This window comes from Topomyia yanbarensis, chromosome 3 (assembly GCF_030247195.1).
Source record: "Topomyia yanbarensis strain Yona2022 chromosome 3, ASM3024719v1, whole genome shotgun sequence".
Lineage (NCBI taxonomy): Eukaryota > Metazoa > Arthropoda > Insecta > Diptera > Culicidae > Topomyia > Topomyia yanbarensis.
Window position 1 is genome coordinate 38,966,987 of NC_080672.1, and position 17,558 is coordinate 38,984,544.

At 41.0% G+C, this 17,558-nt stretch overlaps 2 protein-coding genes across 3 annotated transcripts; both read left to right on the forward strand.

Annotated features, from left to right (window-relative positions):
- Positions 1-441: 441 nt before the first annotated feature.
- Positions 442-1,573, forward strand: LOC131693970 (pickpocket protein 11-like). Of its 2 annotated transcripts, none has more exons than XM_058982283.1 (3): positions 442-598; positions 654-998; positions 1,060-1,573. In XM_058982283.1, exons 1-3 carry the CDS (start codon positions 456-458, stop codon positions 1,325-1,327), a joined length of 756 nt encoding a protein of 251 aa, XP_058838266.1. In that variant the 5' UTR covers positions 442-455; the 3' UTR covers positions 1,328-1,573. The 2 variants fall into 2 exon arrangements, with proteins under 2 accessions (XP_058838266.1, XP_058838267.1); XM_058982284.1 differs by having other exon boundaries at positions 657-998.
- A 7,838-nt stretch (positions 1,574-9,411) lies between these two features.
- Positions 9,412-10,911, forward strand: LOC131689594 (zinc carboxypeptidase-like). The gene is made up of 4 exons (XM_058974794.1): positions 9,412-10,192; positions 10,247-10,449; positions 10,515-10,599; positions 10,657-10,911. The coding sequence occupies exons 1-4, from the start codon at positions 9,430-9,432 to the stop codon at positions 10,848-10,850; spliced, it is 1,245 nt and encodes a 414-aa protein (XP_058830777.1). The 5' UTR covers positions 9,412-9,429; the 3' UTR covers positions 10,851-10,911.
- Positions 10,912-17,558: the final 6,647 nt, after the last annotated feature.

Here is a 17,558-nt window from a genome sequence, read left to right on the forward strand (position 1 = left end):
ACGATCGTCTGAAAGGACTACTACAATTGTGTGACGCACCATGCTTGTATAATGTAAACTACTCAACGCCAGCTAGTCCTCGTATCGTACATGTTATGAATGAGGTGGCACCCACGTTGGAAGATATCTGCGAAAGTGTCACGTGGGATTTGGATAAACTTAACTGTAGTGGAATGTTCCAAAAAGTGTTAACCGAGGACGGTGTGTGCTTCAGTTTTAATACTCTATCCACTAAAGAGCTATTCCGAAAAGATCGCCTGCATCGGCATTACAGTCATAGTGAGGCTTCAATACCAATCCAAAACTGGATACCGGATGTCGGGTACGGGTCAGTTGATACCGAGATGGAATACCCACGCCGATCGTTCTTGGACGATAAAAAGATCGATCTGGTTATTAATCTACGTTTGGATCAGAATGATTTTGACTACGGCTGTCGAACGGAACAGGGTTTCATGGTCTACGTACACTCACCGGAGGATTTTCCACAGGCCAACTATCGAGCGATCTACGTACCGATGGGGAAAAGTACGTACGTGACGGTAAAGGCGAAGGTAACAGAGCTATCCCAGAAGTTATTATTGTTTCCACCGGAGAGGTGAGTCGAAAAATTGTTGACATGATCGCCACTAAATCATACCAAAATTTTTCAGAAGAAAATGCTTCATTGCTGGAGAAAAGCAATTGGAATTTTTCAGGGTTTACACGCAGAAAAATTGTGAGCTGGAGTGTCGAACTCGGGAGCAATTGTTTACGGAAGGATGTGTCAACTTTGCATTGCCCCACGATGAGGAGGATAAGCTCTGTAATGTGCATAAGGTGCACTGCACAGCGGACGGAAGTAAAAGCCGGGAGCGAAAAGTTCGTCCACGACGGTACTCGGATCGAAAAAGTTGTCACTGCTTGCCAACTTGCACGTATTTGAAGTACGAATCGGAGATGTTGCAGACTGATCTGGACTATTGGAGCATTCGTAAAACACGACCGGAGCAATCAAAGTAAGTATAGCGTAAAAGGCTTTCAAAATTTTCATTACTCGGTTTACTCTGTGTCCTTTAGTATCTCATACACCCAGATAAGCGTTCACTACAACAAGGAAAAATTTCCAACCTTCGAACGAACGGATTCGTACACACTAACCGAGCTGTTGGGAACATTCGGTGGTTTGCTGGGACTTTTCATGGGAGTGTCATTGCTAAGCTTTGTGGAAATAGTCTACTTTTGTACACTGCGGCCATTCTGCGTTTGGAGAAGAAAACATCGTAAACTAAGACAACTGCAGCAGCAAGCCAATGATCGTGGAGGCCCCGATGACCCAACGGTCTAGAGCGAGTGAACGTTTTTTTTACATTATTTCGGCAAACTTTTCCAAAGTTTTCCATCGAAGGACCACACTCACACACCGTGTGAATCACATGAAATATTCAAAAGGCGGAGATTTCCGTAGTACATAACAGGTCCGCTTGTTGCAGCTTTCCCTCGCGAGGGAACATGCGCATAACCGTCTAGAGCTTTCACCTAGTTTTTTTTTACTGCCGTTTACTCACACTCGCAACTTGTGGTGCCACGTAGCAGCAACGATTTTTAGTACAAGAATTAGAAACACAGATTTCCCCCTTCAGAAGGCGGATCCTATTATTTTACAAAGAAATGTAATAAAGGATTTTTTCTTCAAAACTACAGTCAAATTTTAGATGACATTTTTTCTTGAAACATAAACCGAGGGCCCGTCCAGAAAAAAGTCATAAATTCAATTATATCCCCTCATTGGTGCTGATTTACATCAAAAGGCTTCTAACGAGTGAACCGACGAGGGATGGCATGAAGAAATCGAATCTTCGTTTGCTGTGATTTGTCATTCGATATCAATTATCGATGAATACGGAACTCACTTTATTTCGCTGGAAATACACATCCACGGCATTTGTGCCTATCGTAAAATTTTTGTTTAATATTTTTCTGATAGAACCCTCGTCGAAAATCATAATAGTTGAGGCCACTGGAAGCCGTTTCCAACATAAGAGCTAAAGATGATGTTTAGGTAGGACTTATTTAAATCTGCAAATGTGATTCAATAACCAAAATAATTACTAGCTGTGAGAGTATTTTTTCGTTAGTAAACGAACTCGAATCAGATCTTTTCGTGCTCCATGTAGATACAGAATAATACATGTCAGGCTCGATTATCCGAGGATTTCAAAAAAATCTCAAATCGGATAATAACAGTCTATTATCTTTCTACGGACAAAACCAGCCTAGAGGCCGTGTGGCATCGGGCGGGTTGAAGTATCTCAACCACAAGTTTTCTAGTTTCAACCATCGAGAAGCGCCAGCAATACAATATATTTTGATTTCGCTAAAGCATTCGACAAGGTGCCGCACAACATTGCGTTTATGAAATTGCAGCGACTAGAATTTCCTCCGTGGATAACCAAATGGCTACAATCTTACCGTTCTGCACGATCCGCTTTTGTTAGAATCGGCACCACATGCTCAAGCGTATTTGAAACACCAACCGGTGTCCCTCAAGGAAGTCACCTAGGGCTGCTTATCTTTATATTATTCATCAACGATCTCTGCACCCACATAAAGTCTAGAAAACAGCTCTACGCTGATGATCTGAAAATCTTTCGCTCAATTGCATTGGGACTCGATTCAGCTGTGCTCCAAGAGGATATAGTCAATATTGAAGAGTGGTGCTCGCTGAATGGAATCAACTTCGATAAATGTAAGGTGATAAGTTTCTGGCGCTCGACAACTCTAAGGCGCTGCAAATATACCCTTCAAGCGTGTGTTATCGAAAGCGTGGAATCTATCCGTGATCTAGGAGTGTTATTTGACAGAAAACTTCGCTTTGCCGACCACATCACAGCGACAACGGCTAAAGCTTTTGCAACATTGGGTTTTTTGAAACGAAACACTGATGATTCCGAGGATTTCTACACTCTGAAATCTATATGCTGCGTACTGGTCCGGAGCATTTTGGAGTACGCTGTACAAGTATGGGCGCCGAACAACGCCATGCAAAGCAATCGATTAATCGTATAATGATAGATGTATGCTGCTAAATTTACCAACGCTTGATTCACGTCGTACCATCTTGCAAAGAATGTTCATTTTTGATATGTTGTCGAGCAACATTGACTGTCCCGATATTCTCTCAAGGATTAATTTGTTTGTTCCTCCTCGTGTTATAAGAAACCGATCACTTTTATGGATTCCTAGGCACCGTACAGCATACGGCCAGAATAATCCGGTAGATAGATGTTGCCGCAAATTTAACGAAACTTCCGAATTCTTTGACTATCATATTACTAAATCTCGTTATAAGTCAGCGATTATAAACTTTTAACACTATAACAATAAGTCATTTACACTTAATCTGTACGGTTTCTGCCGAAGATCAAATAAATAAATAAAGAGTTTTCTATGACAACATCCTTAAATTTATTTATTTTGAATATAACTTCTTCCACTGTGACTTTTCGTGCAAACCATGTTCCAAACAAATGTGGAGGCATTAAAATCACATAATATTCTTGAAGACTGTTAGTAAAAATACTCATTTATTTTAAAGTTATTGAAGATTTTAACATTTTTCACCATTAATTACAAAATTTCACAAAAAACCCGAAATTTCGTTGATTTTATATGGAAAAAATAAACAACATTACAAAGTAAGCGTACACACCAAAAAAATCTGAATTTTATCGTTGACGTAATTGCAAACATGACACAAATCAACAAACCGTAATTTACGAAATGACGGAACATTACCGTGTTCCGTTTAATTTTACATGAAACATATACTTTACATGCACAATAGCATAAAATTACACTTCCTACCAATCAGAACAAACGCTGTATGTGGAGTAAATTTACATGATTTACGAAATTAAACGTCATGTAAAATTAAAATCAAACGTGAAACTAAGTCATTTTTGATGCTCGTATATGTCAGGGTCAGGAGACGTAAATTTACACTATTTTTTTCTAGGTGTGTACCCTATTCATAGGGTTCTGGAGAACCACGCATCAAACCTTTTTACCTTTACTATGCGTAGTCGGGACATTGAAAATAGTGCCTGCTCGTCCATTTTGGTTTGCACCTTTCTCTCTTATACGCAGTTGAACTTGGTGTAAAAAAATTAAAATTCTTCAATAACCCTAAAACGAATGAGTATTTTTATAAGAGGTGTGCGCCGCGCCGCCGATTTCAGGTAAAAAAATTACATGCAGTCTTCAACAATATTATGTGGTTTTAATATATCAACATTTGTCTGGAACATCGTTTGCACGAAAAGTCACAGTGAAAAAGGTGGATTAAAACACTAAATTTAAGGGGGTTGTCTTGGAAAACGATTTGTAAATCGATAACCTTGAGTCCAACAACTTTAAGTTGGTTTGTAGTAGTTGTTAAGCCAACCGACTAAACCTAAACCTCTTGTATCTCGCAATCCTCATCCATCCGGGGTAACCGTTAAGTACTGCTTTAGTAGGGATTGTGTTCTTGCGTATTTTGTTTTGTGTTAATCGTCATGTTTTTATTCATAGCTACTTTCGCGATATATGTGACCTGCTCAGGTCTGCTGCAAATATCGTCACCTGTTGAGACATGAACCGATCTGGAGGTGTCGACCAGAAGGATTTACATCTGTTTACAACCGGACTTCTTATCCTTCTTGGTGCTAGTCGTTCCTATTTATCTGCCAGCTGGTGCTGAGAACTTCTCGGCGGCGCGGTATTACACCCTATACCGATGCCTATTTTCGGAATCCATTTCGCTGCCGCTCCAACGGAATAATCATCAGTGGTAAAATTGCTCTTGACAACGATATCCCGATTTTCTCCAACTTCGTGTTTTTCCTCCTTAGCTGCCGTTGCTAGCCCGCTGACCGACATCTGCTGTCTACTCACTACTGTTTCTAATATCGAAGCTTGCCGAAACGTGAACCGACCCTTCAGAGAAGCCGTCCAACTTGACATACATCCTTTTACAGCCACCCTCGCAAGGTTTCTTCATTGACTTGTTTCTAGAGTGACCGAACTCAAATGACATTTTAGGTATGTAAAATTCCCAAAAGGGAAAAATTTTGGACAATACCAAATTTTTTTTTCTGCATAAGAACACATACCTTACATAAAGTATGGTTTTTTTGTTTTAGTGTTTCGGATTCTCCTCGTCAGTAATGTAACTTGCGTACCGCTACTGCCTAGCAAATATGAGACTCCCTTTCTCAACGTCTCAGGGTCGACATACGCTCGTGGCTAATCGCGGTCATGAAAACACCTGATCTTTATCCTCAAGCAAACACAACTTTTATTTCCCTTTTCGTCGACACTTTTTCTTTCGACATATTCTTTTTCTCCCCCTTTCTTACTATCTCTTTATTTACCTTAGCACTTCTTTATTCTTCGGTTTTCTTCGGGGCTCCTTTTCCACTCCAGTCGTTGTCGCTGCCACTCCACCACCGTATTCCACTGCTTCACTCCGTTGATTCTGCGGTTCCACACGGTGTTCTACGGCTACTGCACGTCGCTCGCTACCGGTCGTCTACGCGGCCTCGAGTGTTTGACGATCTCGAGCTTCGACGAGGGGTTCTATTCGTCGGCTATGCCCGGTTTCCCGCGTGAGTATTCGACGGTCGGACACGGTAGGGCTTTCCGGGTTCACAGGGGTTATACACTAAAACCACGGCGTCAAGGTATAAACTACGGGGTCCTGCGAATACAATGGGGGATGTCAAAATGGCGGACTGGCTTTGAGGGACGGTCGAGGCGTCACATGGGTTAGTTTAGGGGACGGTCAATTATCTGGAAGTCTGGATTCTCCAGTTAACTATCCAGTTCCTTATTTCTGCTTTTATACTTCACTTCACTCTTTTTTGATTTAACACTCAGCTTCACTTCTCTTTACTTCGACTTTTATTGCACTCTTCTGGCTTGACTTGAAAATTCCAACTTTCCTCGTCGATAGTTACCGGGCAATTGAACTCCGGTTTTGGTGGTTATTGACCTCATACCCTCGATCGTTGACCCTTTGGTTCGCCAATGAATTCCGCCCAAATCCTCTATTATCGCCACCCCCAATGGCCGCCTGTTTGCTGAATCCGGCCCCTGGTGGTGGTTTACGGAAATTGTGGCGAGTTTTCCTGGCTGTGTTCTGGCCTTCTGAAGGTGTTCGCCTTTTAGACACTTCACAGATCTTTTCTTGACACACACAGATTTAATAAACGTAAACTAAACGCGACAATCTAACAAATCTTATACAGAAACAAATACACTGGTTACAGTAACTAGCACCATCTGGGTGTCTAGTTAGACTATGTATCTAAACTAGTACCCAAATTAGCACCAGTTAGACACTAAATTCCAAAAAGTTACACGTCTCGCGTGAACACTAAACCACTGGCTTACACCGAGTGATGTCTCGATAGTAAGCACAGAGGTTCTGTTTGCCGACGAGGAATATGAACCGAAACTGTCTTTTGGTATAAGTCCCAAACGCCTGGAACTATGCTAAATTCCCAAAAGGGAAAAATTTTGGACAAGACCAAATTTTTTTTTTGTGCATGAGGGCACATACCTTACATAAAGTATGGTTTTTTGTTTTAGTGTTTCGGATTCTCCTCGTCTGTAACTAGCACCATCTGGGTTTTTTCCCTTTTGGGAATTTTGCATAGTTCCCGCCAAATGGAAGGAGGCTTTAATAACACCAATTCATGAAGCCGGTAATGTCCATGACGTCATAAATTACAGGGGAATTTCATTCCTGAGCGGCCTTCCAAAAGTTTTTGAAAGTATGCTGTTAGATATTCTGCAGTAAAACACATCATCACTACAGATCAGCATGGGTTTGTTAGAAAGCGCTCAACAACGACGAACTTAATGAGCTATGTATAAACGCTGATTGATAAATTAGAGAAACGACAACAAATTGATGCAGTGTGTGTAGATTTCTCCAAAGCCTTCGATCGCCTTCCTCATCAGCTGGCTGTTGAAAAGTTGAGGCGAATCGGATTTTCGGACTGGCTGACCAATTGGATCTTCTCGTACCTTACACACCGCAGTGGATGCACTGCGACTGTGTAAGGTGTGCGACTTGGAACTGTACTTTCAGACCCATTCGACATCACATCGGGTGTACCTCAAGGGAGTCACCTTGGACCTCTTCTCTTCGTGCTCTTTGTGAATGACATTTGCAGCGAATTGACATCGTGTAAGGTGATGTACGCAGATGATCTGAAAATTTATCGCATCATAACAACTCTGGTAGATTGTTGTGCACTTCAGATGGACATAGATAGGATCATGAGTTGGTGTGATAGAAACGGAATGACTATAAATATTCAGAAATGCAACATAATCACATTCACACGAATACTCTCGCCAATTACGTTTGAGTATGCAGTGAGCGCTTCCCCAGTAGCACGAGTTTCATCAATCAAGGACCTTGGTGTTATACTTGACCGTAAGCTACGTTTCATCGAACACTTCTATGCAGTAACTGCTAAAGCCTATGCAGTACTAGGACTCATCAAACGAAACATCTAAGATTTCAACGACGTCTACTGCCTGAAGGCACTGTGCATCAGTCTAGTACGCAGCATTCTAGAGTATGGAGTTATCGTTTAGGCCCCGTATCACACCGTACATATTAATCGCATAGAACGGGTGCCAAAGAGCTTCGTCCGGTATGCCCTTCGACGGCTTCCCTGGCGAAATCGATTTGAACTACCACCGTATGAGCATCGTTGTGCTCTTATCAACCTGCCTACGCTACGAAACAGGAGATTTTTTCTGCAGCGACTTTTTGTGTTCGATCTTCTCGCTGACAACATTGACTGCCCTCTGCTTCTCGCTAAGCTGGACTTCGACGTTTCTGGTAGGTCTCTGCGGAGAATGGACTTCTTTCGGCGCTCTACTCATCGCACGCAGTACGGCCAAAATAACCCGGTAGATATTTGCTGTCAGCTCTTCAATAGCCTTTTTTATCATTTTGATTTTAATTTAAGTAGAGAAATGTTAAAATTTAAAATAGGTTTAAGTTAGTATAGTATTTCAGTCTGTACGAAAATTATTAATTCGAAGACAATATATATCAAATTCATCATGTTTGGTGCATAATATTATTCATCTGAAGATAAGAGTATAATTTGTCTTGTATTGCTGATCATGATTTCACGAAAAATAGCTAAGTGAGTAATTTATATCAACATGAGATATAATTTTGATAGATTTCTAATTCGTTCTGATTGAGAAGGGATCACTTAAACATACTACAAGTCTTGCTTAACAATTTGTGAAAAAAGTATGTGCAGTTATTTGGTAAAGATATGTTATACGCAATATTACAGAGTGTTTCAGAATAAGGAACATCATTTTGTACTTTTAATATTTTTCAGCAGCGTAGATTTTGGAGTAAAATAAAACCATTTTATTTTTGAATGTATAGTTTTGACAGTTCATTGCTGAAAATAAATGGCGATTACATTTGTAGTGATTTATCAACAGTTACGAACGTTTCAAAGCTATAGGAGGGTAAATATTTTACACAATAGATATGCTAAACCGACAGTTAGGACAAAGAAGGCTATTAAATGAGTGAGACAGAGAAACGTGAGTGGGAGCTTAGATGGTTTCAAAGATTGCGTTAAGTTATGGCAGAAACAAGCAAAAAACTCAAACAAACCTAATGTGATTTGTTTCGATAGTTTGTACTAGAATATCATGCAAAGAGTTGAGTACCCCAAAGAGAATCTCTCATTATTACTTACGTCCTATTCTAAATTTTTTTTCAGCAGTTTTACTACTTTTCAATTTTTCTTCCGTTACACCTATTCTGAGACATCCTGTACAAATCAATCCGTACGAAAGAGTAGCACATATTTACATGTGATCCGCACCATATCATGAACAGAATATGTGTGTCAATTCAAAATATAACTTATATTGAGCTCATAAGCTTCCACCCACAATGGAATCCTGTCATACATGATAAGATTATGCTGGCGTATCTTACGGTAGGTCAGCTGTTTCCTTCTGGGAAATTTTTATTTATAGTATGTGTGGTATAGGCGTTGTATTATTCGTATGTGCGTCATTCACGATTTAACATTACCGAGAAACAAGCTTCTAATTGACTGAACTAACTGCGTTCGAATATACCCTAATCATTATCACGTTAGTCGTTTAGTATAGTCGTCATATCTGGGTCTTTCCAAACTTCATCGAACTCTGACCAGAAACACAATTACAAAGACGAAACATCTATGGTATTTTGCCAAAGATCACATTATGATTAGATAAACTTCCTCTATATTTATATTGGACAGATTTACGGCGTGCTTCAGATTGACCGCCGATGGCTATAAAAAGCCTCTAGGTTGATAACATGCGTCGCAGTACCGTTGCACACCTTCGCACGTGATGAATCTGACAGTTGTGCTTTTCGTTTTGGCGCTGGTAGCTACCTCGGCAACGCTAGCCGAGAAAGCCCGGTTCGATAACTACCGTCTCTATCGGATAGCAATCGAAAATTTAGAACATCTAGAAGTGCTGCAAGCTGTTGAACAGCTTGGAGAAGGGTACAACTTCTGGGTTGAACCAGTAAATGTGAACAGCGAGGTGGATTTGGTGGTTCCTCCGCATAAATTTGCAGAATTCACCGAACTGGTTGAACGATATGGACTGCAGGCGAGGCTGAGCGTTGCTAACCTACAACAGGTGTTCGATGATGAACTGAGGCGAACCACAAAGGAGGCCTTTGGTTGGAATGCGTACTACACGTTGGAAGAGATCTATGCCTGGATGGATGGGCTTGTAGCGCAATATCCTAATGTGTTAACTACTGTTATTGGTGGAACATCGTTTGAAGGTCGTGAAATCCGTGGTGTGAAGGTTTCGTATAAAGAGGGCAATCCGGGCGTATTTATGGAGGGAACAATTCATGCTCGCGAATGGATTAGTGCTGCGACATTAACATGGATTCTGAATGAACTGTTGACTTCTACTGACAGCCAAGTGCGACATATTGCAGAGAACTACGATTGGCACTTCTTCCCAGTTACTAACCCGGACGGTTATGTTTTCACACATACCAATAACCGCATGTGGAGAAAAACCCGCCAGCCACATGGTATTTTGTGTGTAGGAGCTGATCCTAATCGGAACTGGGCTTACAACTTTATGCGTAAGTAGCAATCATTTGCTATCGGGAGTATAATTAATTGACCTTTTTTCATAGAGGGTGGCGCATCTACCAATCCTTGCTCGGAAACCTATGCTGGACCGGAGGCTTTTTCGGAAATCGAAACCCGTACTCTTTCAGAGTACTTTACCTCCGTCGAACCGACAATAACCACCTATCTGTCATTCCATTCTTTCTCCCAATTGTTGCTTCTGCCGTATGGACACACCACAGCACCTTTGGACAATTATCACGAAATGGTGGATTACTCAAAAAGATAAACATATGGCTCATTGAACTAACTCTCAAAAAAATTACTTCGCAGATGGAGGTGGGAACAAAGGCAATCGAAAAGCTCCGAGAGCGCTACGGCACGGTTTATCAAATTGGAAACATAGCTGAAGCCATTTGTAAGACTGTTTGAATTAACGTCTAACATAAGTATTCATAAAGCCATTCCATTTCAGATATTGCCTCCGGAGGTAGCATTGACTGGATCAAAGGAGTCTACAAAACTCCGATTGTGTTCACTTACGAGCTACGAGACACCGGTGTGCATGGGTTCGTACTGCCACCGGATCAGATAATTCCAAACTCCGAAGAAACACTGGATTCAATCATCGTTATTCTTGAAGAAGGTGAAAACCGAGGTATTCACTAGAATGTTTGTGGTTCCGTGAGTGAGTGAGCGAATGTTAAAAAAATAAATCTTGGCTGGATAATTGTGTTAGTTCATTGAATTGTTCTCTAGTCTTTTGACTTAATCCCAGCAAGGATGCAAAATGCCTACTTTTTCTACGGCTGTAATATCTCTGCCTACATTCTCCTTTCTCATACTATGCTGCTGTGGTTCGCTAGTGTAGAACGCCCAGCGCTGTGCTGCAGCCTGTGTGTAAAGCAGTAGGCCATATTACAAATCTTTTTAAAGATTATGTCCAAGCACAATTTTTTTTCTGAAGGGGGGCGGGGGTTGCAAACAAAAAATAAATATTTATTTTTATTAAAACAAATATTTTTTTCATTTTATAGTTTCATTCAATCGTTCTTGTGGACGTTTCCGCAGGGTGATTTCGGATAGCGGGGTTGAGCTGTTTGTTTTACTTAAGCAATTGAAGTAAACATTACTGAATCAATCAAAAGTTCATATAAGAAAGGTTTTTCGTTTTAAATAATTTTCAGAACAGTGCTATTTCTAATAGCGGTTTAATTTGTTTCTAAATTCCCAATAACAGCTTGAAAGTTTGCTAAGAACTTGATGTGAACATTAAAGAGTACTTTTAGGTATTATCCAAACTTTTGGTAGCTTGGATAGTTTTCGTTCCGTCGTGGCGGCACACGGACCGACTTTACACAAAAAGCATGAAAATCGGTCAAAGATGACCCTACTTGATAACAATGCACAGAAACAGGATTGTAACATTTTACATATGGACTTTTGGAAAACGTTCTGGAATGAATCCACAGGTGCTCTATCTCTGATATGGTTTTTTCTGGCATTTTTTTCTATTGCGTATTTCGTATACAGTAGCCTGGCGAACGTACATGTAGTAGATAAGACCTTCCCAGAAAAATATAAATAGAGCACAAAAATATCAACATCTTTTCATTTAATATGGCTTGCAAAAAAAATTGTCATCCCTATTATTTGTAAAGGGTAATTTCGAAGTTTTAGAAACGAGAGGGAGAAACTGAGCGATAAACGATGGACCGATGGGTGTGCGACGGTGTGGGTTGCAGTTGAGCATAAATACATACCAGTGCCAAAGTGAGCTGTCCTTTGAGTAAGTGTGTGTGGCTGACGTTTTGAAATCGTATGGGAAACGAGAGGGTGAAACCGAGAGAAAAATAAAGATTTATGGATGCGAGACTGGTGGAGTGGTGGCGCGCCTTATATTAACAACTGAGCGAAAGCTTTGTCGGTGTATATGTTTTTAGTTGTGGGATTTATAATGAGAAGGGAATAGTAAATCCTTCTATTTTGTGAGCAAGTGTGAGTGTGTTGAATGTGGCTAAAAAGTAGGCATTCGATTGCTAGTTTAGTTTTTAGAGCACAGTTGGCGGATTAAGACGCTTTGGCCAGCAATTGATGCGAAAAAAAAAATATATTTCGCAAGGAATGCGACAATGGCGCAGTGGCTCCCAGTGACCGATATGTACTGTAAATGGTGGATTCTTTTTAAGAAAGTGATGTGTTACCGTAGAGTGATGTTGCGAGATTTATATTTATCTGTGTTCAAGTAAATCGATGGTGCGTGATTCGTATTTAGCGGTGCAATGTTAAGCTTTAGGGAGATTTTACAGCGGCCATGTTGGTCTTTATAGAAGAATGTGTAGATGGTTACAGGTGACAGTGATTACTTGTCTGGTACTGCTGAAGTAAGCGTTCGCATTTCGTATGGTGCTGAAAAAGAACCCGCATATTATGGTAGGGAGATAATGCTGGTATTGCTTTTTTAAACTTTCGTGCCAAGTTGATGATAAAAGCTTTAAATGTTTTAATGATTTCTAAACTGATTCGCGCGGAAGGTCGCGAATTTTGTTGTAAATTTGCAGATTTGTGCGAGAGGACGCGTATCCGATTTTGGATCGTGCAAGAGGTCAGGAAACAGGTTCAAGCGTGTAGATTCATGCGAGAGGACGCGAATCGGTTCGTATTTGTTTGGGTTCGTGCGAGAGAACGCGAATCGATTCGAACTTGTTTGGATTCGTGCGAGAGGACGCGAATCAGGCTTTTTTTTGACTCGTGCGAGAGGACGCGAGTCGAGTGGTTGAGATTCGTGCGAGAGGACGCGAATCGATTCGATTTTGTTTAAATTCGTGCGAGAGGACGCGAATCAGGATTTTTTGACTCGTGCGAGAGGACGCGAGTCGAGTGGTTGAGATTCGTGCGAGAGGACGCGAATAAGATTAGTTTGGATTCGTGCGAGAGGACGCGAATCGGTTCGAATTTGTTTGGATTCGTGCGAGAGGACGCGAATCAGGTATTTTTTGGCTCGTGCGAGGACGCGAGTCGAGTGGTTGAGATTCGTGCGAAAGGACGCGAATCAGATTTGTTTGGATTCGTGCGGGAGGACGCGAATCGGGTCTGTTTTGACTTATGCGAGGGGACGCGAGTCGAGCTGTACTTGTTGAGATTCGTGCGGGAAGACAGGAATCAGGTTTATTGTAATTTGTGTGAGAGGACGCGGGTCGAGTGGTATTTATTGAGATTCGTGCAAGAGGATGCGAATCGTGTGATGTCTGATGGGATTCGTGCGAGAGGACGTGAATTGGTTTGCAAGCGTTCGTATGTGTGCAAGTGCGAGAGAGCACAGTTGGGATCTGGATAGGTTTTTTTTTCGAATAAAGGGTCGTTTGTGTTCATTGTTTTGGAGTCATGCGGAAGGGTAGGAGAATTTTTGCATTGTTGAATAAATGAGTCGTAGTATTCATTACATCTGAGAATGACAAACACTAAGAAATTACTCGCGAGTTATTTATGCGAAAAACGTGCTTAGTAATATAAAACTTACACTATGAATATTAAACCTTTTGTAGCAAAAATGTTAAGAAGAAGCAAGTTACTTCTGGAGCTGACATCCCAGCGAAAGGGAGAAAATATTAGAGAAGCAACTTGTAGAAGCACGTACTCACATGCGCGAACTAAAGGCTACAAGTATGTATATTTCACATCAATAGAGTGGAGGTACGGAAGGATGTAGTAGATAAGACCTTCCCAGAAAAATATAAATAGAGCACAAAAATATCAACATCTTTTCATTTAATATGGCTTGCAAAAAAAATTGTCATCCCTATTATTTGTAAAGGGTAATTTCGAAGTTTTAGAAACGAGAGGGAGAAACTGAGCGATAAACGATGGACCGATGGGTGTGCGACGGTGTGGGTTGCAGTTGAGCATAAATACATACCAGTACCAAAGTGAGCTGTCCTTTGAGTAAGTGTGTGTGGCTGACGTTTTGAAATCGTATGGGAAACGAGAGGGTGAAACCGAGAGAAAAATAAAGATTTATGGATGCGAGACTGGTGGAGTGGTGGCGCGCCTTATATTAACAACTGAGCGAAAGCTTTGTCGGTGTATATGTTTTTAGTTGTGGGATTTATAATGAGAAGGGAATAGTAAATCCTTCTATTTTGTGAGCAAGTGTGAGTGTGTTGAATGTGGCTAAAAAGTAGGCATGCGATTGCTAGTTTAGTTTTTAGAGCACAGTTGGCGGATTAAGACGCTTTGGCCAGCAATTGATGCGAAAAAAAATATATTTCGCAAGGAATGCGACAGTACATTCTGTGCATACTATAATTTTTCGAGCTGTAGTGGAAACGGCAGCTTTGGTTTATGGCTTGTGTTTAGAAGACTTGTACAATTGCTTGGTACATGATAGTCATTGTAGCCCCTCGACTCGCTCAGTGGATGGTTGGAGGGGGATTATGCTCTCTACTACTGGTATACATTCAGGGTTTTAGTTGTACTCACCACGGAACTCATTCACTTCGGGAACAGTGGAAACCGAAGCATCAATCGCTGCTGCAACCAAGGTGGACAACTGAAAGGTAATGCAATATTTTTAAATACTCAAAAACGGTACCGTGAATACTCTTTTAGCAGAAACATCCAAGGACGAGGGCTGTCAACTCCTTTCGAGTCCGGAGACCAATTCAAAATAGTGGTGTCATTGTACAGACAATGTTATACGAGAGAATGCACAAGTGGCGAAGAAATTTAATTTACACATACTATTTATTTCTATACCCTATCTAAACTTAATACTACGTGACGTAACGATTTAGCTACTTGCGGATCTTCTTGTTTTGTGCACGTTTACAGCGGTGATGTGGCCTACTATTACAGCCATGGTGAATTCCGGTGGATTTGGAATCGCTGGTTGTAGGAAAACGGTTCGGAAATTTGAGGGCGACAATCCTGCCGACCTCGTACTGGCCTGTCGTCTCTGACAATGGCGGCGTTAGCACTTTCATTGATTTAGTTTTCGATAAATATACACTGAGGAAAAGGAAATTCAGTTTGGACCAGGAAAAGTTTTTTTTTCCTCAAAAGGGCCCAACTCGAATTTTTGACGGTAAGTAGGAAACATAATTATCTATCTTGCAACAAAATTTCATCCAAATCAAAAATGGTTTTTTTTGTAAATTGACTTTAAATTTTTTAAATCGATTTTTTTCAGTGTAGGAGTTAATGAAGATTTTTTTCAATATTTTTATTCTAAAATTGGACTAATTTTGTGAAAATTACTCCTACAACATTTTTTTTGTAGGATTTGTCATTTTTAGACTATAGCCATTTTTTGTTAAAAATTGGTAAAAAAAGTTTGGCCCTTTTCAAAAGACAGTCTAGATCATTTTTGGAAAAACAAAATATGCAAAGTGGCTTTTTGTGACAAAGTCTTCATATACAGAAAGTTTCATTAGAATCTGAGAGGGTGCTGCCAACTCTGAATACGATTTGGCGTGAAATTCGTCAATGGGCTATCGTCTCCGTGGTGAGTGCCTCCACCTCTTCTAGTAATTCCCCGATTACTTGGAACACCACACATCTGCGAAACCGAAAATCGTTACATCTCTGGGAAGGTTCAGCTTCAATACTTCCACAGCGTCGAGCCGAGGAACGTAAGTCGTAGTTGTCATTCTGCCTTGTCTGTCTCTTAGATCAGTGTTCGGTACTGAAAGTAGCTCTTCTGCAGAGTTACTCATGATGTACAGCGAATGGCCGATTGCTTCCCAGCTAGCACTGTTGAAGCGTTCTTCGCATGTAACGTAATCATCACGTAATAGTGATATCCTTTTCCCTGTTGTCTCCACAACACCCACAACCGTTCGGATGGTATTCACTGTAGACCTGCCCATAAGGAAGCAGAATTGCATGACATGGCGTTCTCACGGTCCGTGTACTTGGTTTGCTTGTTCAGGATTGCTCTCTCTCTCTCTCTCTAACAGTAGCAATGGACGTATACGCTGGAAGATCTCCATGTTCTCCGGAAGCAACATCAGCTTCTGTCGCTTCCGGCTATCAGATCATTCTGAACATATCCGGGTTCTCCTGTATCGCTGTTTTCAGAATCAAGTTTAGGGCTCTTCTTCACTTTCATGGCTTTCGCCATCTCGATTAGCTGTTTGCAGTAATTCGAGCTCCATCTTCGTGATCGTCCTCCTCACTGGACGGCAAAGATTGGTTCATGTTGCGGGGAAAAGGTGGTGCAGCTGGGTCTTTTATCTTTGTCATGCCAACTCTGTAGACGTCTCCTCGAGAATTCGCTTTGACCTTGTGGCAAAGCTCATCAATGCAGGCATTCTTGTTCAGCTTGGCTGCTTTGTTGAGAGCGATTCTTTCCCTCTTTCGGGGTCATTACGTGCCCTCTGACTTCTCCAAGCTCGGAGGCAACGTATATAAAGATCGGGAATCATTATCGGTATTGCACCCGGCGACTGTTTCTCGGTTTCTCATTCCTCGGTATGGTGGCATTACAGGCCCTTGTTAGTAGGGACCTTTAACTCGTTCCCACTTAGGTAGAAGAGGATGCCCTCAAATAGCTTTTTTCCAGGAGCCTTTTGACGAATTTCGCGCCAACTCGAACAAATGTTGGCAGCACCCTCTCAGATTTTAATGAAACTTTCTGTACATGGAGACTTTGTCACAGAAAGCCACTTTGCATACTTTGTTTTTCAAAAATGATCTAGACTGTCTTTTGAAAAGGGTAAACCATTTTTTACCAAATTTTTTCAAATGGTCTAAAAATGACAAATCCTATCTAAAAATGTTGTAGTTGTGATTTTCACAAAATTGGTCAAATTTTTGAATAAAAATATTGAAAAAATTCTTCATCGACTCCTACACCGAATTTTTTTTTAAATAATTAGCACGATGACGACGTCGACCGATAAATCGACACACAATGACCTCCACTGCGAGCAATGTCCAACAACACAGACCAGTAATCGTATGTTTGAGCAGGTGCGGAGTATGAAAAAACTACACACTTAAAAAAGGCCCATAATCTCTCTCGGTCTCCTCGATGCATTACTATACAGGCGTAATGCAATAACCATCTTAAAACAATTGTCTGTCAGAGGTTCTTTAGCACTATTTCTATGATGGTAACAATTTTGTGGAACTGAAATGTTTGAAAACAAAATTTTTTTTCCGAGAGTTGTCCTACTGGTGTTGTAGAGCTAGGTACGCGGAAGAACTCCCCGTCAGAATCACACACTACAATTGCAGACGAGACAGGCAATGTTGCCCACTAAAACACTGCTTAAGGCTAATTGCAGCGGGCCGTGATTCTGAATGTGATATTCATTGTAGGTTCAGATATATGCGGGCGTAGAGACTTTGCGATCGCGTGTATCATCACGAACG